At 39.7% G+C, this 24,828-nt stretch overlaps 1 protein-coding gene across 1 annotated transcript; it reads right to left on the bottom strand.

Moving 5' to 3' along the window:
• Window positions 1–258: 258 nt before the first annotated feature.
• SLC18B1 (solute carrier family 18 member B1) lies at window positions 259–23,997 on the bottom strand. The gene is given in 15 exon segments (XM_025422302.3): window positions 259–1,298; window positions 1,520–1,569; window positions 1,667–1,760; window positions 2,849–2,923; window positions 4,556–4,617; window positions 4,619–4,652; window positions 5,948–6,039; window positions 6,961–7,062; window positions 8,704–8,840; window positions 12,949–13,105; window positions 16,128–16,275; window positions 17,565–17,638; window positions 18,304–18,399; window positions 22,599–22,738; window positions 23,841–23,997. Coding segments are annotated over 15 exon segments (1,377 nt in total). The 5' UTR covers window positions 23,884–23,997; the 3' UTR covers window positions 259–1,225.
• Between the last annotated feature and the right edge of the window lie 831 nt (window positions 23,998–24,828).

Here is a 24,828-nt window from a genome sequence, read left to right on the forward strand (position 1 = left end):
TTCAAAAGTCTCACCTCCATAGAGAGGTCTTATCTATGTTAGGACCCCACACCTAATTACTGCAGCCACTTACTCTTGAGTATCACTGTGTTTTTCCCTTCACAGCAACTCTGTAAGATAATGGGAGATTCTGGTGTTCATTTATAGTTTGTCCATTCCACCAGAATATAAGTAGACATAAGGCAGACATTGTGTTATTTTTATCACAGCTAAGTTCCCAGTACCTCGCAGAGCGTCAGAGAAGTCATTCAATAAAAGTTTTTGAATTAATACATAGATAAAACCATTTCTTTATTTTTTTAAAAAAAGTGTAAATGTGGCTACCACAGCATGAAAACACCCCAGAAGGTATGAGAATGACATGATAAGGATTCACTCATTTCAAGCAATGACATGAATTTCACACGAAGTCAGATGAACACCTTCCCTCAAATATAATGAGCATTCCTGTGGGCTCACTTGCTCTGGGAATAGTATACATCTATGAGGAGTATGTTTTTTATAAAAACAACAACAACAACAACAAAAAGATAGTAGAACTGAAATAGGGACATTCAAGGAAATGAATAATGTTATACTAATCATTGTTTATAAATCCAAGTCCTAATCCAAAGTATGTTACAAAAGGGAAGTCAAAACTAATGTTATTTTTATACCTCTCACACAAACAAAACTTCTAGAAGAGCTGAGAGCCTAGGAATTTTAAAGCTTTTGCACAAGAGGCAGGAATTTTATCTTTTGAACGAGAACAAAAATCTTAGGACACACAGAAAGCATGTCTTTTAAAAACTAATTTTCACAGTAATTATTCTATCCATTTTTAGTAATCTTTATATTACTTTTAAGTATATCAAATTAATTCATTTATTTCCCTGTTAATAAAGAAAAGGTACATTCACAGAATTAGTGCACTTAAAATAAAAAGTAAACAGAGAAAACAGGAGACCTACAGTCCATAACCTCTTTAAGGCCAAGTTTGATCACCTAAAAAAACAAACTTTTGCTGATTTTACAACTGTTCTCATTCTTCATGTTGCAAATATGCCGGTTTAGCAGGCCAGCTTTTTAGGGCAGCTTAACACAGGATCATCCAAAAATATGCTGAGACTTTCAGGTTGCTGTTATAGAGTCCATGGAATTTTGTGTGTAATGTTAAGAAAACCCTTTCAACTTTGACGTTCACCCCAGGAGCATCCGTCTCCCAATGGGTATCGACCCAGGATTCTTAAGGCTGGATTTCATCAGGTAAGAGGGCAGTCCGTTCCTCCTCTGTGCCCAGGATATTTTCGAGCTTAGATCTACATTGAAGGAAAAAAGCACAGAACCTCAATATTCCTCATCTTAAAAAAACAAAACAAAAACCCAGTACTACACTCTACCTTCCCCCTCAAATGTATCTACAAAGTAATGAGGCTTAGAATGCCCAGAAATCTCCTGACTGGAAGAATGGGTAGGAAATGGTTATTTCTTTTCCACTCCCATAGGCTGATTTTTAAAGGGTAAAAGGAATTGACCATACCTTCTTCTCTGTGAGTGCTCCCACAGATAAAACAAGCCCATTGTCACTCCCTTTAACACAAGTGAAGAAGACTAGTTAATGTCAATTCTCCAAGTCACATTTCTCCACAAATGTAAGGAAGATAAAAATAAAAGACTGACTACTCACGCTTGTCATAGCCCAAAGACCCTGTACAGCAGCTGCCCATTCAAAACCAATTTTCTCATACAGAAATCCACCCAGGGTTGGTCCTAAGAAAGCACTAACAATGAAAAGGAGGAAGAATATTAAATAGCATTAAAAAAATAATAATAACTACTTCCTAAAGTCTGCAACTGATCCCTGAATCATGATCTTCATTAAACTGGAAGTGGACGTACTAAGGACAAAAGCCAATTCCTGGACAGAGCACTGGGTGGAGAAAAAAACTGTATCTGAAAATAAAGATGTCCAAAGTTTTTAAACAATTCTAAGGATGCCTGGGTGACTTCGTGGTTGAGCATCTGCCTTCGGCTCAGGGCAAGATCCCGGGTCCAGGGATCAAGTCCTGTATCGGGATCCCCACAGGGAGCCTGCTTCTCCCTCTTCCTGTGTCTCTGCCTCTCTGTGTGTCTCTCATGAATAAATAAAATAAAATCTCATAAAAAATAAACAATTCTAAAATTATAATAACTGTTTCTGAAAATTTTCACAAAAATTTTTAAAAGTGACACACCCTCAAAAGAATCTTTATACTATTCTCTCTCTGCTTCTCCACATTCGTATTTAAAATAACTTAATTCAGTACATATATATTGAGATATACTATACAGTGCCAGTACACAGCTATCCCTCAGGTACAGCAAAGAGTAAAAAAAAGTAAATGAATGAAGAAGTGAATACATTTTTAAAACTTGAGACATGATCCTATTAAAAAGATTTAGAAAGAGAACTTTAAAAAGACAAAACAGGGACGCCTGGATGGCTCAGTGGTTGAGCGTCTGCCTTTGGCTCAGGTAGTAATCCTGGGGTCCTGGGATTGAGCCTCATATTGGGCTCCCTGAGGGGGGCCTGCTTCTTCCTCTGCCTGTGTCTCTGCCTCTCTCTCTGTGTCTCTCATGAATAAACAAATAAAATCTGTTAAAAAAATTTAAAAAGAAAGAGAAACATAGAAGACCATGTTGATGATGTTTTAAGACCACTGGTATAACCATCGACCTGGGAGCTGGAGGGTATGGGTTAGGACTCCAACTCTGCCCTAAATGAATTAGGTGCCTTTGGGCAACCCATTGGACTTCTCAGTATCAATTTCTTCATGGAAATGAAGATAGTATTTTCCATCTCGCAGGTATGAATCAAATGCCTACTCACCCAACTGACCACATTGCGCTGAAGAGACCTGACACAAGTCCCAAGGTACTTAATCCTTCTTCAAAACCATTTTCACTGCAGAGACACAAGAGTAGATCTGTTATGAAAGGGGAAACCTACATGAAAGCAAAGAGTATGTGACAGAGAAGTTAAAATAGATTGGAAACGATCTGAACAAAACCAACAGCCAGGACACTCCATTTCTAATATGAAAAGCTAATCTAACTCGAAGGAATTTTCATAGTTGTGTTTCCTTCATGGTTTTCTAAAAAAAATTTATTGCATATATAAAGCATGATATTAAGAGTCATGACCCATTTGCATGAAGTCTCATAAAAATATATAATTAATGAATAAATTCTTAAAATGAGATGAACATGCAAAGAGAATAAGGAGAAACTTCTGGAAAACACAGAGGCAGCTCCTTATGGCTCGGAGAATTGTTGCCTTGAGCCAGCAGAGCTAGCGCCATTCTTCCCGCTCCAGTTCACTTCGTGTTCTTCATTGTCATGCCTACTAAACAAAAGACTGGTGGCCACCTGACAAATGCCTGGTATGATACTGTGATTTATAATGAAAAATATATATTTGGTCTTCCTTCTATTTCTAGCCAGGAGCCCCCAACACCCTTGGAATTTCCTAAGTGATGAAAGCAATTTCAAGTGCCTGTGGTTATGTTTGTGAAGTGAGTTATAGGGGCTCCTTGCCAGAAGAGTCAACCATGTGATTAGAAGGTGAGAACCCATTCCTCCCTCTGAGGAGGAAACAGGGGCTGGAGGTTGAATCCATGGCCAATGGTCATTGACTGAATCAATCGTGAGTATGTAATGAAGTGTCTATAAAAACCCAAAAGGATGGAATAAGAAAGCTTCCAGGGTGGTGAATCAGAACCCTTTCACATACATGCCAGTATGCAGGAGCCCCAAACCCCACAAGGACAGAAGTTCCTTTGATCAGGACTTCACCCTTTGTCTCTTTTCATCTGGCTGTTGATTCATATGCTTTTATCTCTTTTGTAGTAAACCAGTAAATCTAATGAGTACACTGGTTTTGTGAGCTCAGTGAATCACACTAGCAAATTAATTGAATCTGAGGAGGTTGTCATGGGAACCTCTGATTTCCAGGCCACTCAGTCAGAAGCACATGTAATAACCTGGACTTGCAATTAACACCTGAGGCATAGGGCAGTCTAGGGGACAGAGCCCTTCACATGAGGGATCTGCTATTCTCTCCAGGTAGATAGTATCAGAACTGAGTTACATTGTAGGACATCTACTGGTTCTGGAGAGTTGCTTGGTGGTGTTGGAACCACCCTCATCCCCCAACACACTGGAAATGGTACAAGAATCATTTCGCCTGGTCATTGTATGCCCTCGTATGGACCTTCTCCATGAGAAGGAAACATTGCTCAGGCCTTTCCATTGTGCTTTGGCTTTTCAAAAGTAGACGTGTTCCTAGGCATAAGCCAAGCCAAGCCTCTATCCACAACTCATTTTACCCATCACTGGATTATTATTACCATATACTGTCATTGATATAGTACTATTGTATATACTATTTATATCACAATATTGTGTGATATAAAATCATGAAGATTTGGTCTTGTGAAAAAAAAATCCAGCATTCTACAAAACTGAGAAATTCAAGAAAGTGTGTGATGCCCCCTGCTATTCACAACACAGTTCCTCAAGCACAGAAGTAACTTACTATGCACAACTGAGGATCTCCGGGATAGTTGGAATTATACTCATCCCAGCAGAGATGCCAGTTTAGGACTAATATTAGCACCAGCAGCCAGAGCTGACTGCAAAAGAGTTTTGGAGAAAGGAACAAAACAAAACAACATTAGCATGCTGACAAGATACAAGCTTCATATTAAGGCAGGCAGGCTGAATCCCAGGGCAGCTTGTTTCATAGAGCACATGACTGGTCTGCCTCATTTCCATCTGACCCCACTTCATTCAGTGACAGTGCCCTCGAGCTCCTTACAGTTTGGTGGTGGTATGGGGGGAGGAGTGGGAATCAATTCACCACAATATCTCAGTTCCTTTGGTCACACATATCACATGCCTAGAGTCAACATAAGAGGTTACCACCATACGACATCTTCCCAAAACTGGCTAAATATTAATGTTGCTCCTTCAATCACTTGGCTTTGAAATTCAATTGACTAAAAAAAAAAAAAAATGGCATAAAGGGAAGTGGCAGGAAACAAATTTTGCTCCATTTCCTGCACTGTGCCACATACTTAACATCCATTTCCCCACTGAACAGCAATATCCTGCCAACTAAAAACTATGATCACCTCCTTTTTTGTAGGGAAGACAATGCAGGCTGCTGGAAAGTAAATGATTTGCCCAAGTTCCCATATCTAGTAAGTGGCAAAGGCAGGATGCAAACCCAAATCTGAAGGATCCTGAAATCCTTGCTGTTTCCGTGTTACACTCCATCCCAGAACTACCTGAAAAGCTTTAAGCACCTTTTATTTTAGCAAATAAATTACATTTAACAAGCTCTAACAAGCAGTGACTACATGCTAAGAATGATATAGACAGAAAAGAGGGTCGCCCAGGTGGCTCAGCAGTTTAGCACCTGCTTTTGGCTCAGGGCATGATCCTGGAGTCCCGGAATAAAGCCTGCTTCTCCCTCTGCCTGTGTCTCTGCCTCTCTCTCTCTTTCTCTCTATGTGTGTCTCTCATGAATAAATAAAGTCTTAAAAAAAAAAAAAAAGATTTGATCCCAGTCTCAAGGATAAAGAAGGAATAGAAAAAACAAAAACATATCATAAGAACTGTCAGCTAAAAGTAGCAACAAATGCTATTTTTAAAATAAAGTACAAACAATCGTGCAATTGAAACACAGAGGGAGAAGCATCATTCTTTTCATTTGATACAGATTTTAGACATTTCTATTTGCTTGTACCACTACCTCCTAGTAAGGTAAAATACTGCCAGTCTAACAGACAACTGTAGTCCTAAATCAAGGTAATTTACTGAAGTAATAAGGTTCAAAATACAGAGCCATGGCAGCATCACACCAAAAATTTCTTTAATACCTCTTAATGCTATTCAGCCAAAAATACAGAAGGAAAAACATTACCTTTTAATGTGCAAGACTGGTATAGGTCCTAAGAGCATGTAGCATCCTGCTGTGATTATGTTTCCCCAAACCAGAAACCATTTCCTTAGATGCTGGTAAAGAAAAGGACAGTCAAAAACAAACAAACAAACAAACAAACAAAAAACCTCTTGGAGTAAAGCACCTCCATAAACAAAGCACATGCAAAAAAATCACTGAAGAACACAAGCCATGACATGAAAAAATCCAAATACACTGAAAAAAACCAAAACTTTACATTTAAGAGACAATAGGTACATGACAAATAAAAAAGCAAGGACAATATACCCCAAGATAGGGAGTTTCTAAGAACAAGCATTCCTTGGGAAGGGAATGTACTGTAGATTTTGCATATGATGAACAATTCCAAAAATAACAATTTAAAAAGCAGTCACAAGGAACCACCTGGTAGATGCAATACCTGAAACATTCACATTATTTAAAAAGTACCCAATAAAATTATTCCTTTTAAACTACTTAAATGCAGGCTGAAAATTCTAGGGGCAAGATATCTGTTCAGTGACAGAAGATGGTCTTAAATGGGAGTTTTTCTGTTCAAAAAGTCTAATCCAATAGTTTGTCAGCAACTTCAGCACAGACCCCTTTTTTCCCAGAAGAAGCAATTAAAAGTGAATTTTCTCAGAGCGATGGTAGGTTGGAAGACACTGGAACCTCTTTATTGACTCCAAAAATTGAATATAGAATTAAATGTTGTTGCCCTTTAAAAAAAAAAAAGATAACATAGAGGCGATGGTTGTGTTAATTAACTAGATGGAGAGCACCTTTTCACAATGTATTTAGATCTCAAATCACCATGGTGTAAGTTTTGAATACCTTATATTTTATTTCTCAGTTATACGGTAATAAGCTGAAATTTTTTTAATTGAATATCAATTCTAATCAATGGACCTCTAGAGTTCCAGAGGTACAGTTCCAGAAAGCCATTGGTCCAAATATACAGGAGTGATTCTTAAGTGTAGATTCAGTGTACATACTGGCATTTTATCACTTAGTAGACCAAACAATGGCGAAGAAATGGCGTAGGATGATGCCAAACCCAGGAATACCAGTCCCACATAACCAGCTGGTAAGTTAAACTGTAAAAGAAATTTTGTGTTAGAGTTATGTGATTAAGTAATTTTTAAAATAAACATAAACCTTTTCTGGCCACTTCTTCAGTTCTTATTATCTACCATGAGCCCACACTTCCTAATTTTGATCTTACTTTTATAAATGGATTTCTTTTCCTATAAGGGGAAATAAAAACCTTACCAGAGGTCAAAAGTCCAAGATGTCTTGCTTTGTAACATTTTATTTTGAACGTACAACTTGGCTTCTATGAATCATAGCACTTTTTACGTGTATACCAGTGCTTCATCAACTTTAGGGCATATTAGAATTACCCGGAGAACCTGTTAAAAGAGGTTCTTATTTGAAGCAAAGTGCTAACATGCCTTGGTTCAAGGGATGGAAAAAAAAAAAAAAGAGAGGTTCTTAGACTTCAGGCCTAGAATTTCTGAGTCAAAAGGTATGGGATGGGGCCAGATAATTTGCATTTTTTATGTAGGCTCCATGCCCAGCATAGAGCCTAACATGGGGCTTAAGTCATGATCATGAGATCAAGACCTGAGCTGAGATCAAGAGTGGGACACACCTGACTGGCTGAGCCTCCCAGGTGCCCAAGGAATTTGCATTTCTAACAAGCAACCAGGTGATGCTGACTGTCTACAGACAGAAGTGCACTGGTATAGTATCCATTTCAAAGGAATGCTAATATCTAATTAAAGATGATATATACACGACAAAGGCTTTTCAAACAGTAAGCTACCACACAACTCTGATACTGTTACTACAGCCAGCATGATACAAACACATTTCTTTGCCTGAGTTGTTCCCACCTTCCATAATTTCCTTAACTAATTTTCTTAAGTAAGCCCATGAAATCTAGGGCCAGGCCCTAAACTCATAGTCTCCAGATTTATCTTTTTGGGTATTTCACATACACAAAACTGTCTCTAGTGACTTCAATGAGCTGTGTTTCTGGTAACTGTGCTTTTGGAATACCAGTACCTCACAGAAAGTCAGTATGGGCTGCAATGAGAGTTCTGCCTTTATAAACACATATTAATTCCTCAGTATAACTATCAGGTAATGTACTTTACCACATTATTAATCATCTTTTTTCAGAAATATCTAAGAGCAAATTTCTACAACATCCAACTTTTAAATTCAACATTTTCCAGCATTAAAAAAAAAAAAAGATGGAGACAGACTCTTGACTCCTTTCTAATATCCCAGATTAATATATTCCATAGTCATTTAATTGTATGTAATAGCTGAAAAACTAAGTGGACTCAGAGGGGATCTGTTAGAGAGGAACATTAAATGAGCTACTGAGTCCCCCAACTGTCTCACTGGAATTTGAACAAGTAGAGGAAAGTATTCTTGTCCAGCAGCCAGGGTGATGCCCAAGCCAGACCTATGATCACTCCAGCAAGACTTTGAAAAGGAGACCAGTATTCAGGCCACTTAGTGAAAAGCTTCTTTTGTTTACCATGAATCAGACCCCCAGTCACAGTAATGTAGCAGAGGGAAGGTTACATGCTACCCAGGTATGCAGTTCTTATCATGTCTCCTTCTCAGCCACTCAAGAGCTCTTTCCACCAAGAAGGGCCCAAAAGCAAGCAATTATACCCACCTTCTACAGTGGAGAGCTCTTTGACAATCAGGCTACCTACCTTCTCCAGAACAAAGAGAGACAGTGTAGGATCAAGGAAGCCAAAACATGAGCTGAGTGAGTTGATGACAAAGGCTATGAGTGCAACCTTGGGTAAAGTGATGAGTTTCCAGAATGAGTGTTCGCCTGGATCAGAGTCTTTGGGTAAAAATTTAAAAAAAAATAAAAAATCAGAGTAATTAAAATTTTGACCTATTTTGAAAAGTAAAATTGCTAAGGCCATCTTTATCTGGTAATCAAAATAACCGCACCTCTGAGTTTGCCTCAAACTGCATATTATCTATATTTGCATATAAATTATTTAAACCTAGAAGCCACATTGAGTTTCCTTAAAAACAGTTTCTCAAATTCATAAAGAATCAACTGGAAGCAGAATGAGAGGAGAAGAGGGGGATCTTAGGTTATTAGGTTATACCTGAAAAGCAAGTGAGGCCTTCCCTAGATGGGATAGAGAATACATAAAGTTAGATTTGGTGCATGGGAAGAGCCAGAAGCTTTACTGAGGAACTATGCGTGTATGCTGTGAAGGGATCTGAATTCATCACAGAGCATCAGTTTTTTTTTCTGATAGCAAAGAAAACACCAGATTGAAAGGGGGTGCTACTGAATCATGCATAAATTATATTGGAATTCATGGCCAACGGAGCACAGACCTCACTTCTAGCATTCCCCTTGCGGGAACCCAGCTTCTTCACTATTCCCAGCAACAGGAATGTCATGACTCCTTTCTTTTTCTCCTGCTAATCTGTCAAATTCTATTCACTCTGTAAGGTTTGGCACTGGCCCACAAATTTTACCTTCCTCTGTTTCCTACCACACTTCCAGTCTCTACCATACATTTTAGCATCTAAACTACATTTCGTTTTACATTGTTTACTATTGTCTGGTGATTTTCCCGATTTCCAGTTAAGTTATTGAGCAAAATCTTTGCTGGGTCAGGTGCCATGCAAAATGTGGGGCAAAGAAAGGCAAAGAAGACAAACTCAGCCCCTGTCCTCTCAGAGAAATTTCAGAAAGGATTGGAGAGAGCTAGGATGGAACTAGGAGGGAACCTTTTGTAGCCTATAAGAGGACTGTCTTAAAACAAACAAACAACAGGGAAAGCCATATAAAGAAGGCTTTCCTAAAGCAGTAATATCTACGTTGGTACCCAAAGCATGAGCTTAAGATGAGCAAGTGAAGGAAGAAAGAATAAGCCAGGCAGATTATTCCAGGAATGGTACATTCCAAGACTCAGAAGTCAACAAAACTTTTCTGTGTTTGAAGAAATGAAGGGAGAGAAGCAAAGCTGGAGGATGGAGACTGGAGCAGGGGGCACCAGCAGAGTGGAGAGAGATCATAATGTAGGTGCATGTTTATGCAAGACTTTGTAAAATACACAGGGAAACCTGAGAAACTGCTAGGGATTCCAAACAAGGGGTAAGAATCAGAGCTGTGGTTTAAAGAGACCTCTCTGTGGCCTTGTGAAGAATGGAGACAAGGGGACCAGTCTGTAGAGGCAGGCCAGAGATGATATTGACCAGGTGTGGACAAGGAAGCTCTTCGAGGGCGAGGATCAGCACTTGAATATCCTCATTTCTCCAAAACACCTGCCATGGTTCATCACTTAATTCTTGGTGAATAATGATCCAGTATGGATCAAAACATAAAAAATCACAAAGAATGGTTCAAGTATTTTGAGTCAGGATAAATTTAGACTTGGTCAGGATACAACAGATAAAGTTAAACCACGATGGTAGTTTCTCACTCATCAGCCAAATATTGAACAGTGAACTAAATGTGAGCACAGTCCAGGATGCTCAACTACAGAAGGTGTGCAGTTAGACGCAGAAAGAGGACAAACACCACCATATGGCTTGGTGCAATAGCGCCAGAAGGGAGACTTCATTTGGTGTGGATTTTAAATAGCTTATTAAAGATGTTCATTAGTTACCTTTGAGATACAAATGATAGAAGATCAATTTTAATCAGTTATATATTTTTGCATATAAAAGGGGCTATGGATTTACGGTATACGATAAACTATTATGGCAGAAATGGTGACCTTCTCTAAATCCAAACTGGGAAAATTGAGAAATCACAACGGGAATATGTAAGAACATCCAAAGAAACAAATAATGAGTTTAACCAGAGGAAGAAGCCCAAGTAATGAAAACCTATGGTGATATCTACTTCAAGATACATATAACAGAATCACCTGGGGAGCTTTTCCAAGCTACTTGGGTTCTCTTTCTGCTCCCCACAATTCCGATCCACTCTTTTAGGGGGGCATGACCCCCCTGGTTGACTACACTGCCACCTCTAACAGCTACTGTTAGAGGTGGGGAAGCAGGGAAGGAAGTGGAGTGCCCATTAGGTGTGAGGGGGCAGCGAAAACACCGATCCCTGCAGCACTACCGAATCAGCATTTAGTTGGGTGATGGAGAGGGTTCAGAAACACTTCCCAGAAAAGGCAATACAAAGTAAGTTTTGAAGGATGGGGAGGGGTCAGAGCAGATGGGATGGGGAGAGATTTCAGATCATGTGATTCTTCTACTGAAATCTCACAACAGCTCCTCATGGCTTTCAAGATAAAGCTCTCATTTCATGGATTTCGGGATTTTTAATAAGAGGATTGGTATGTCCATGACTGTGTTTTAGAAATATTTCTTTAGAGCAGGACAGAAGACTGGACTTGGTGAGCAAATACAAAGGATGAGAGAGCAGGAGGGACTAAAGTTGACTTTCAACCCCCCAAAGCTAGAGCCACATTGTCTATGAGTCTAGAAGGAGGCAAAGGAGTGGGATAGAACCTTGTAGGACACAAAATTTATCAATATCATCAAAATACAAGAAAAATTTAATTCTCTAGCTTCTATCCATAAGCTCTCCCCAAACACTAATTTTAACAAATATTCCTTAATAGGAACACCTAAATCTGTATGCACAGTCTTAACATTAACAACCTAGGAGATTTTTTTTAATACCAGTTTTCCATCTAAATAGAAGATCCTTCCACAGATGAACAGCAATTCTGCCAAACCATATTGTTCCTGAAAATATAGCTACCTGGGACTCTGTTAAGTTCAATGAAAATGCTAGGAGATTTTAATCGAGGAATAACAAAAATGAAGAGAAATAACTGCCAAGTACCCAGGCTGATGGCAGTCAAAGGGGGCTGCAAAACATACCACATTGTGGGGGGTTGGGTAGGGAGGAGATGAGGAGAGCAGACCAGGACTCCAGGAGTAACAGATGTTGGGGCCAGTCCAGCACCTAATCATAGAAATTCTACATATCTTGTCCTACCATTAGTTAGTAAGTCTTTTTCTCTAGAGTACAGGGTTGACATGACTCTTTTCCCCAATGCGTGAGACTCTGGCCTGGGGCCAGTTTCTTGATTATCAGTCCAGTGTTCATCTGTGAACCAAACAACCAAGATGCTCAGCTACAGAAACCACTGTCTTACATGTAGAAAGATGACAAGCACCACCCTGCGTTTCAGGGTGGTATTGCCTCTCTATATTCTCTAGCTCTCTCCTCTCTAGCCTTCACGTTAACTCTCTAGCTCCGTTCCCTTCATCACCTGATAAGGGTCAAATGCCAAAGATGTTACTAGGCAATCTCACTGTAATAAGAATAGCCCTGGCCTGGTAAATTTCATCCACAGAGAAGGAACTATCAATGAGCCACATGTACCTGATGAGGACACCATGCTCTGTGCCTTCCTGACTGTGCTGACTCTGGCATGTTCCTCACAGTGACCTTGGCAGCTATGTGCATGGAGCTGTTACAGGATAGGTTGACTCATAAGGGGCATGAAGGTTTGAAGCCAGGGTGACCCCTATCACTGCCCAATGTAGCTCTGTGTCCTCCCACCTGGGACGACCACTGGGAAGAAGGTCTGACCTCGCCCTTCTGCCTAACGGCCTTCTGAGAAGGTATTACCATGTGCAGCATTTGATAACTTGTCATTTTGAATAGTTAATTAAGTCCAAGAAGATCTGGTGAGCACCTCATATGGTGATGTTTTATGACGAGGAATTAAATATCTGCTTAGTTCTAAAGGTTAGAATTTGTGATATAAAGAAATTCATATAAACTGCCTATAGCAACATTTTTGAAAAGACAATAAGTTCCTTCAGGGTGTTCTACAAATCTATTATTGATTACATAAAGTAAAAGTACTTGTTAAATTGGCCTCCTACAAAGGCATAAAAATACTTAAATTTCAGATTCTTAAAGTGAGTAATAAATGCAGTCTTACCATAATTAGGTAAAATGTACATGTTGAGTGGTATCATCAGCAGAACTATGCATCCCAGAAAAATAAAAGGCACCTCATAGCCAAAGGATTGATACAAGAAGCCACCTAAAGGAGGCCCTAACACTAGTCCCAGTCCAGAAAAAATCTCAAGACTTCCCTAAAAATGGGGAGGGGGGGAAAGAAAATTGAGTCAATATAGTTTGTTTGAAAATTTTTAACAAATAAAGATTTAATGGACACTATCTGAAAAAAATTCTATCCACTTCACAATATACACACACAAACCCACACAAGCCCAAGATGAGCCAAAAACTTACATATACATATAGAAATACTAGAAAAATAAAATATGGCAGATTTTTTCTGGTTTGTTTTTTAATCCTTATGGTAGGAAGTTTTTCTAATTGTAACATAAAACTCAGATGACACAAAAGAAAAAATTCATAAATCTGGTTACATGAAAATATGAAAAACAATGGTTAAGTACATCAAAAAACAAATGAACAGGGAAGAAATACTAACAAAGGACTAATTTCCCCAAATATATCAAGAGAGCTAATACTAATCAGCGGGGGGAAAAATGAATAACTCAACAAGAAAATGAGCAAAATGCTATAAGCAGACTCTTGACACATAAAACAAAATACAAATAGCCCTTGCGCATGTATAAGAAAGCTCACTCTCACTTTCAAAAGAAGCAAACGGTTAAACTACAAGACACCAGTTCTTACCAATCACCTATTAAACACTCTGCTGCAAAGAAAATGAGGAAAGCAACACACTCGTACACTGCTGGTGAGTGAACAGAAGAGGTAACTTGTCAAATCTATTAATATTACAAATGCATATACTCTCTGACCCAGAATGCTATTCTAAGGATTGAATTTATGGGTACAGTTGTAAAGATGTGACATGGCATATGTGCAAGCTTATGTGTTGTAGCACACTGTTTGCATCAGCAAAAGATATAGACAATCTGACTACTTATCAACAATCTCAATAAACTATGGATGTATGTCACCTCCATACAGTGAAGTACCACATATCGCTGCTAAAGGAAAGTAAAGAGTAAGAAACTCTTCACATACAGGCACAGAATGATCTTCAGGATCACTGTTAGTATATCAGCAAAGTCTCAACATTGTAGAGACTATGCTAGCACTAGTGTAAAGAAAACAAAGGAGGAAGGAATCATGGCCTGTGTATGTGTGTGTACATGTTCATACATACATGGAATCACTCCAGAAGGAACCTATAATCTCTGTGCCTTCTGGGAGAATGATTTTGGACTGCATGCCTGGACAAGTGTGTCTATGAAGGTGAGGACAAATAACATACAGGATACATTCATTATATTCTGTATTTCCTTTTGCAACTTCTGAATTTTGTACTGCATAAAATTCTTCTTTGTTAAAATTAAAATAAACAAAACAGTGCTATGGAAAATATTTTACTATTAAAAAAATTCTTATAAAATTGCACCATTTTAAATCAATCTAGTCTTCAGCAGACTGTGGCTTACAACTGTATATCCTCAGATTTTACAGAGGACACAAAAGTAGTCCATTGAAAACTTTCAATTTCATAAAGAATATAAGAATTCTACATTTAGGGATGCCTGGGTGGCTCAGTGGCTGAGTGTCTGCCTTTGGCTCGGGGTGTGATCCCAGGTCCTGGGATCCCTGAGTCCCGCATTGGGCTCCCAGTGGGAAGCCTGCTTCTCCCTCTGCCTGTGTCTCTGACTCTCTTTCTCTCTCTCTGTGTCTGTCTGTATGTCTCTCTCTCTGTGTCTCTCATGAATGAGTAAAACCTTTAAAAAAAAAAAAAAAGTCTACATTTAAGCACAGGGAAGCCATCCAGGTCAACTACCATGTTAGGTGTATCAGCTTTTGGCTGCAATTTTCATATAGAAACGTGGTACGGTAACATGAATATTCCCTGTTAATCAGATAATTGATCAAATGGACTATTGCTGTCATCACAGGAATTTCTTGGGCAGCACTTTCCAGAGCGTCCCACAGAACAGCAGTTCTTTAAGAGTCAAAAAGTGTTTCCATAGTCAAACTGAGTTGTGGAAAATTATATAAAATATCTTTACTACAGGATTTCTCAGAGCCTTAATACACTCATGTGAACTGGCATCTCTAAGCTGGAGGACAACAGATGTGTACTCCTAACATTTCACTCACAAAACCTTGTTTTACAGAGCATGTCAATGAACTAGTGTTCTTCTGAATCATTTTTGTAAAATGTGTTTCTGGGAAATGTAAGCATTACACCTGTCACAGTGGCCATTCCTGCATGCCCAATGGCTAAGGAACCCAAAATGAACCTAAGCAGCTAGCTGGCTATAGATACAGATATTTAACCAAAATTGGGAAGAAATAATTACCTAAACAGCAGTGTATTTAATGGCCAAAACTATAATATTGAGTAAATATGGGCATTCTTGGTACTAAGCTGATGAGGTCCTAAAGTCTAGAGGACAATGATTTATTCTGAGGGCTGCATTTGGTCTTACAGACAAGCCACAGACCCTTTAGGAATGCATGGGTCCAGAGGAGAGGCCAGAAGACAGCCTGCTTGGGTCAGAGGCAGTAGCCAAGAGCTGGGACAGAAATCTGGTATGTCACTAATCCTAGGTATTTAGCATCTAGCCAATCTATGAGAATGTGTGTCAGTATAATGTTATCAAGTGATTGGGGAAAAAGTAAGAGAGCATGCAAGGCCTTCAAGATCTCTATGATTCCTTCCATGAATCTGGAAAATGGAGGGGAAGGACTCTCGTGTAAATCAAGTGTTTGACCATTAGGGATAACTCTTCTAAAGCCAAGAAATGCTGGCAGCTCAGTTTCAGCCTGGGCTACAGAGAGACAACAAAATACTACTGGGGAGCTCATTTTGTTTTGTTCTTAATGGCAAAAAGAATACTTGAACCACATTTACCTGTCAAACTGCTCATTCAGGGGATTCTAAGCTTAGGAAGAGATCTAAAGAAGACTAATGATACTTTGGCGACAGCCTGCTGCTGTAAGTAGTAATTGGGTTAAAAAGGTAACCAAAACACAGAAAATAGAAAAAAGTAGATCTCGAAGAATGGATGTCAGCATTAACTTGGATAGGGTAAATATTTTAGCCTACACTAAGAGGAAAATAGGAAATGTGTATGAAATACATACCAACACCGTAGCCACACTATTTGGAAAAGCCTTTGCAAGAATGGAAAAGGAAGCAGTTATTGCTGCCGCAAAGCTGACTGCATCTGCCATTCTCACCAGAAAACACATAGCAATAAAAATTGGTCCTTCTGGAACTTTATCCAATACACTGAAAGAAAACAAGGCAATTTTCAAATGCATGGTGGGAAAAACAGTAGTATCTCACCCATAGTCCTTACAATAAATCTCTTTAGAAAAGGTTTTTTTTTTTAGTTGTTTTGTTATACTTTCAATAGAAGTGAATTATCTCTCTCTTTTTTTTTAGTAGCAATCTGAGTCATAATGACAGTTTAGTTGCCCTTTTGTGCTGACATAATGGGCCCTCTACACAGTAACACTAAATTGGCTTTTTGAAATATGTAGAATCACTCTGACAAGAATATATACAAAAGAAAGACTTCTTGGTCTCAGGTATGCCCCAGTGGTGGAACTCAAATCTTTAAAAAAAAAAAAAAATGCAGAAAATAGATGATCCCTACTTCCCCTGCAAAAAAAAAAAGAGAGAGAGAAAGAGAAAGAGAGAGTGAGAGAGAGAGAGAGAGGGAGAAAGTCAGCAAAAAGAAAAAAAAAGTTTGATATGAAGACTTCCTGGGCTTACTTCATCATTATCCCACCATACTCTTTTCATTTCTCTATGTTCTCCCATGAAGTTGTGTTGGCTCTTCCATACTATTTGCCACTACGTGGCTGGTAAAGGATGCTAAACCTTAAGAACTTGTGAGCTATTTTGCCTCTGGCACTTATTTTCTCTCTTCCAGGAAATAGCAGTGGAGGGAACCACAACACAAGGGAGCACATGACTCAAGCCTGGCCAATCAGAGCATCCCCCACCTCCAGTGCCCTTGAGGCAGGGATGGGTCACCACCAAGATCAGGCCAGTGGCTCCATTCTGCGAATCTACTGGAAGCTAGGAAAAGTGAGGAGCTGCTGGGCAATTCTTCCTATGGATGCCGCTGGGGAATTCTTGCTACCACAAGGGGACAGTTTGTCCAAGAACAAAGCACAAGAAGAGGAAAGCAAAACCAGGAACTTGAGAAAGATTTCTGATTACATTATTTTAACATCTGTATCCTGATGTGCTCCAGCTGATTCTTCAATGCACTGTGTGCTTGAGCCAAAACATATCCGTGACTCAAAAAAGTGAATTAGGTTTCTGTCACTCACACTGACAGAAGTCCTAATGAACAGATTCAGAAGCCACTTAATGTTAAGTCCTTAGAAGACTCCTTCCTTTATTTGTTCTATCCTCTAAGCACCCAATTTCCTTCACCCATAGCTACATGCTGAGCAGGCAACAATCAACAGTTCTGATGGATTTAAAAAATCCATTAACATTTTAAACTGAAGGTAAATTATAAAATCTGTTCAAGCTCCCAAACGTATTGGAACATGACTTACCCAAAGAGAATTGTAACTCCTCCTGAGACAAACATTCCTGCTACAAACATAAATTTTGCTCCAATCTGTACAAGCTGTAAGAAATGTCAGAAAAGAGGGATAGATTGATGACTGTTATGAGTCTACATCCACATAAACAAATCCACTGTATCAGAACATACAAGATTTGGGAAAGATATATACAATTAATATAAGATTATAATAATTCTTTAAAGGAATGACAACATACATCTCTTCAAACATGGAAGAAATGAAAAATCAATCAACTTATTATGGTCAGAGAAAGACCAATCCCATACAATCTCACTCATATGTGGAATTTAAGAAACAAAACAAATGAGCAAAGGGGAAAAAAGAGACAGAGACACAAACCAAGAAACAGACTCCTAACTCTAGAGCACAAACTGATGGTCCCCAGAGGGAGGTGGGGGTGGGGAACACGGGTGAGATGGGGATGGGGATGATGGAGGGCACTTGTGAGGAGCACCGGGTGTGGTACAAAGTGTTGAATCACTGTATTGTGCCCCTGAAACTAACATTACACTAATGTTAACTAATTGGAATTCAAACAAAAACTTAAAAAAAAAAAATCAATCAACCATAAGAATGGAACAATCAACAGTAGCATAATTCAAAAAATATAATGATAGCTATTTCTGTATCAATAGAAATTCTAGATTGATAAATTAGAATAACTAATTATGAACATATAAAAATTAAAATGTTCTTTAATACTTACATATTTTCCAAATACCAAAGATGCCAGCAAGTCAAACAAAGCATAACATCCAAAGATCATACCCGTAACTGTATTGCTGACTCCTTTCTTCTCAGCCTTTAAAGAAACAGGAAAGGAACAAAGTTTAAAAGACAAATTCTCATCCATGTGGAAAGATGGAGCTATTAGATCAGAGCATTGTTTTATGGTAACGTTTATCTACATAGCAATTTCACAGATTGTTATTTTATTTTTTTAAGAGTTTATTTATTATTTATTTGAGAGAGAGAGCACAAACAGAAGGGAGGAGCAAATTCCCACCTAGCAGGGAGCCCAGTGTGGGGCTCCATCCCAGGAACCTCAGCCAAAGGCAGACACTCAACCGGCCAAGCCACCCAGGCACCCCCAAATATTATCATTTTAAAACAAGCAGAATGGTGAAGGAAGGGAAGCTATAATAAAATCATTTCTGACATGAAAGCTATTCACTCACCACACCCATAAAAATTGTTAGCTTTATAATCTTGAGAAAAGAAAAACAGAACCGAAGGCAATGCATTTCACGATTTCAAAAATAAATTACAAGAGTGCCTGGTGGCATAGTCAGGTAACCATCTGTTGATTTCAGCTCAGGTCATATTCTCATGGTCATTAAATCAAGCCCCACACTGGGGCTCTGCACAGGACATAGAGTCTGCTTAAGATTCTCTCTCTCCCTTTGCCCTTTCCCCCACCCCTATTAGCATGCTATAAATAAATAAATAAATAAATAAATAAGAAGCTGAAGTAACTAAAACAGCATGGTACTGGCATAAAGATAAACCTATGGAACAAATTAGAGAGCCTAGAAATAAACCACACAGTCAATTGATGTTCCACAAATAATGAAGAAAGGATAGTCTCTTCAACAAATGGCATTGGGAAAACTAGATATCCACAAATAAAAGAATGAAATCAGACCCCTGTCTTAACCTACTCACAAAATTGACTCAAAAAGACTTAAATGTCAGACCTGAAACTATCAGACTCCTCAAAGGGGGATGCTTCTTGACATTGGTCATGGCAATGATTTCTTGGATTTGACACCAAAAGCTCGGTCAACCAAACCAAAAGTAGATAGATGAGATGAGAAGTCATCAACTGATAAACCAAAGAGAGAGGCCTGAACAGACCCCTCCCCCACAGTCCTCAGAAAGAACCAACCTTCCCAACACCCTGATCCCAGACTTCTAGCGTCCAGAACTGTTAGACAATGAATTTGTTGTTTAAGCCACCTGGCATGTGGTACTTTTGTTATTGCAGCACTAGCAAACTACAACAGGTACCTCAACGGGAAGATATCATCAAAGGAGTCAATGAAGACATGGAAAGAAGATGCACTGGTCAAGTCACATTATCCACGTTCTTTGCTTAATGGATCTAATAAGTATTTAATCCTGGAGTCTGGCATTATTTATATAATAGCTTTGCAACTAACATTTATTTGGACTCTCACTATGAGTCAGAATCTCTATTAAGTGCTATTTTACATGCTTTCTAAAAACAGTTAAATGAGGGATATATTTTTAGCTGGCTACATTTTATAGATGAGGACACAGACTTGCAAAAGTTACACAGGAAACCATGATGGTTTCCAACCTGTGCAGGTTCCCACACTCACTATGGAGATAGGATGGTGACTTCAGATATCCTAGAATCACATTCCATGGCAGCAGCCAAATATCACTTTTGGAATGTGGATCCTGCTTCACATTAGAAAAGCAAGAATAGCTATTAAAAGCAATTTCTAGTTCACATGTTATCCTGTGACAAAGAAGGAGGGTGCCAGAAAAAGGATGAGTAGAAATAGGAATCCTGCACCAGAATTTAAAAAGAGCCCTATTTTTTCCTTGGTCTCATTAGCTCTAGCTAATAGAAAGGATACATGCAGGAGGAAAGGTAAGTTTTACCAGCACATTTGGCAACCACAAGGCTTTATTTTAATAAAAAATAAAAAGGATCCTAGATACTCTTTGTATCTAGGTCTTTTAAAGTTAGAATGCTCTCTCCCTGCCTCTGTCTTCAGCCTTCCCTCCTGTAAGCAAAAAAAACTAAATCAAAACTTAAAAAGCACAGCATAGGGAATATAGTAAAAAATACTTCAATAACTGTAGGGTGACAGACGGTAACTATTTATTGTGGTGACCACTATATAATGAAGAGAATTGTATAATTGTTATGATGTAGACATAAAACTAATGTAACAATGTATGTCAAGTACATGTCAATTTTTTAAAAGATTGGAAAAATTATTAACAAAATAACAAAACACAAATCTACAGTCTTGTTCTTCTTTGTATTCCACTAAGGAGAAGCTAACTTTAGTTGCTAGCCAGGAAATACCCTGCTCACTGGTTGCTCCAGTTACTCCAGGTCCTCTCTGTCCTAATTACAGAGGCTCAACCTATCATTATATTTTCCAAAACCCAAAACTGATCAGGCTACTCAGTCTTGTTCAAACACCTCTCTGTTTTCTTTTCTTAAGCTTTTATGTATTTATTCATGAGACACAGACATAGGGGCAGAGACATAGGCAGAGGGAGAAGCAGGCTCTCCGTGGGGGGCGGGGGGACTCAGGGATCACGCCCTGAGCCCAAGGCAGCTCAACCACTGACCAACCCAGGCGTCCCTTGTTCAAATATCTCTGATAGCTTCTCGCTGACATCTTTGGCATAAATGGAAGGACCCTTGCATTCTAGCTTCCCCTGCCTCCTCAGATTTGCTCCTGTGGAACTTCTCTTCCATCCCAGGCCCAAGCCACATCAAGTTGTCTGCTTTCCTCACAGAGAACATGCTATTTACTTTGCCTCTGTTGTTCACCTCGAGAACACATTTCTCAAGACTCACCTTGGATTCATCCTGTGAAGTCTCTTTCAACACTAGCCTTTTTCTCCCTCCCTCACCACCCTCACACATGACAAAATTAACCATTCCTTTCTCTTAAGAGTCTCCTAACAATTTGAACAGCCTTTTGGTAAAGGGTGCCCAAATACTCTGCAACTTATTTTTTTTTTTTCATATTTTCTCACTCCCAGTGGATTGACAAGAGAGGTAAGTTTTCCAGATCTCTTTTTTTGTCCTAACTGCATCCAATGCCTGCATGCCCTGGAGGGGGAGGCCATTAACCCTTCCACTCCCATTCAGTAAATAGAACTAAATCAAACTAGTCACTGAACTTCATCAGGAACGTGATGAGATCCTCACTACTCTGCCTACATTCTGGATTAGCTACAGATACCAAATGCTATAAATGTGTGCAAAAAAACACTGAAAACTAAAGAGCACTGTAAGGGTATGGAGTCACATTGTTCCTCTAGCAAAGAAGCCATTTTCATCCTCCTTGGTAACACAAAAAATGAAGGGCTACACATTATTAAGGCAGTTAGAGGACCCAGAGGGATCAGTGCAATTAGACCTGAGGCTTTGGCAAAGAGTACAAGGTAAAACTCAACTCAGCCAAGCCAGGACCATTTCTTCCATGTTATATCCCACCCACATCCAGAGTTCATGTGGATTCTCTACAAGTTAATTCCCCCTTGAGTCTGTGTCATGACCTGCAAATCCACATAAAAGGCAATGATTGGAAGGAGCTAGCCAATATTAACCAGAATTCCTTCTTGGCACCAACCACTGCTACTAGATTCCATAAAAAATTCAAGCCGGAAAAAGGGATTTACTGGGACCATGCCTTCCTAATTCCAAAATACTACTAAGTTAAAAACTCCAGGAGACAAACTTCCCGTCTTAGCAAAGACCTTTTGCAATAATGCTAAAATCTCAGTTACTAGACCACCCCCTTTGTTTTGGTTGCAGAAACCAAAGATTTATCAAACTACATGGTGACAAAGCAGTCCTCAGAAGGTCAATTATATTTAGGTGAGTTATCTCCCAAGAGGATTTTCTTTCTGACTGGATTTTTTTTTTCCCTCTGGCATCAAGTATTACATCAGAAGTCTTTCTGCTGTGGATCCCTGGGTGGCTCAGCAGTTTGGTGCCTGCCTTTGGCCTTGAGGCATGATCCTGGAGTCCCGGGATCAAGTCCCGCATTGGGCTCCTTGCATGGAGCCTGCTTCTGCCTCTCTCTGTTTCTGTCTTTTTCTCTCTCTCTGTTTATCATGAATAAATAAATAAAATCTCTAAAAAAAACAAGTCTTTCTGCTTATCAAAGTTCTATGCATCATCTTTACTAAATGCAGATTTGTATATTTTACACACCATAAAATGAAATAATTCATAGGGCTTTTTAAAAAAAATTAAAGTTCATAAAAATGTCTCACCTCCTTGGGAAAAAAGGGTCCTAGGATAGAATAGCACATCATAGAACCCAGGTTAATGGAAGCTGCTGATACCAGTACAAAGAACTGTTCTCTGGAAAGCTGTCTGGGTGTCTCTCTTGTATTTCCCAGAGAGTCATCACCTTAAATGCAAACATGGTATAATTACAGGCATATAATTGGGACTTTTGATTGAAGTTTCCAAATGTCACTTCTGTGCACTCTGAAGATAATGTCTGCAGAACTAAAGGCTATTTTGAACATAGCACATTTGATCAAATGTAACACAGAGCTTGTACATCACTACTATTTTGAAAACATTTTCAGGGCAGAATTTATCAAACCATCTGATCTGTTTTGCCTTCTCTATTTCTTCCACCTTTAATAAATTCCTTCAAGAAGGATGAGGCAACAAGGAGATCTCTACAGTATAATTTCTCAAGTCACCAGCTTCATATGCTACATGAGCTTAAAATGTTCTAAGCATGTCATGTTAGCTGTTCATTAAGCATTCTAGGGTAGTATTGAAGTGAAGTGAAGCGTGAGGAAAAAACAAGCTAAAGCATTCAATTGGGGAATGAATACTTACAATGGTATGCTCCTGGAAAGACATGTCTCACTAATACATACATCGATACATATTTTACACTAATAACTAGCCTTTTGCACTGATTATTTTCATACTTACTTCCAGGGCTACGTGTTCATTTAATTTAAAGACAATAGGTCAGTTACTCAATTTCAAATATTCATTTTTAAACTCAACAGCTTGAGAAAAAAGAAATGTAGGCATGAAAACTTTACTTGGTTTGCTCTACTTTTCAGAGGTTGCCACTGCAGTCCAGGAAAAAAAAAAAAAAAAAAAATCTGTGCAAGATGAGGAAGTCTCAAGAACCTTTATAAAACTTCTGGAGTAAAGGGGGGAGGGAACTAAGAGAAAGTTTAAGGGGGAACAGTAGGTGCTCCAAACGCAGTGCTTTACCTTTGTCTAATGACATCCGTATTTGAATGCATTCCCAACTTATAAAAGCGGCGCTACAGAGGAAAAAAGTCAGGAGAGACCTCGCCCCGGCCCTCCGAACTTCAACCCCTTCCGAGAGGGCAGAGGCTCAGAGCCGAAGCCCACCGCCAGGCCCCTGCCTCGTCGAATCTCTCTGAAACAAACCGAGCTAAAACGAATTCAATCGTTAGGGAGAGTCAGGACCCACGCCACTAAGGGGTGTCCCCCTAACCGCCCTCGGTCACCTCTGGGGGGGCGTGGGCCCTCTGGACCCCCCGGCGCGTCCATGCGCGGCTCGGTGCACGGGCTCCGGCGCCGCAGCTCCTCCGGGTCCAGGCCCGCGGACCCCGCCTCGCAGGAGCCCTCCGCCGGGCGGCGCCCGCTCAGCCGGACCTCGGCACCGTGGACCCTCCGCGGGGCGGGGCGGGGCCTGGGCGGGCCGGGGGCGGGGCCTGGGCGGGGCCGGGCGGGCCGGGGGCGGGGCCGGGGGCGGGGCCGGGCGGGCCGGGGGCGGGGCCGCGCTGCTGCCGGTGGTTGTTTTGTTTTGTTTTTTTTAAAGACGCAGGCTACTATCATAATCCACGCCCTTGGATAGGCTGTGCTTTTCATTCCGTATAGGGTGAGGTGGGGGAGGACTAGTCTACATTCTAAGTAGGTGAACCCCCTCGTTTAAAATGAATAAAATGTTTTTCCACTAAAGGTGAGAAAGGAAACTTACACAGACACAGAAAAGAGGCCGCCACCTTACTGTCATCATCACAACCTGCTGGCACACACACACAGAAGCTTCACTTAACCTCACCTTATTTACTATTTGGCAACAACTAATGTTTGAGGCCTGGGAAATTTTTGATTTGAGATCAACATAAAATTTAAAGAACTATTGAGTTACCACTTTGTTTCAGGCATTGTGAATTTAAAGATGCATAAGCCCCATCCAGCCTCTAGTAGCGTACCTCCGCCCCAATAAACAGACACCTGTTAATAATTTATTATAATGCAATGAGTTCTGTAATAGAAACGTATTGGAAGAACTCTTCACTTTGGCTGAGTCCAGGATGGCTTCTAGAGGAAAAGGTGTTACCTTGCGTCTTAAAGCTTATGCAAAAATTGCTTGGGCAGGTTAGAGCCATTCTAAACAGAAGGATTAGTTCTAGCGTTAGGTTCCTTCAAGTATCTTTTCAGAATCTTTATGATCTTACCTCCACCAGCTTCTCCAACTTTATTTACTTT

This window comes from Canis lupus, chromosome 1, assembly GCF_003254725.2.
Source record: "Canis lupus dingo isolate Sandy chromosome 1, ASM325472v2, whole genome shotgun sequence".
Taxonomy (NCBI): Eukaryota; Metazoa; Chordata; class Mammalia; order Carnivora; family Canidae; genus Canis; species Canis lupus.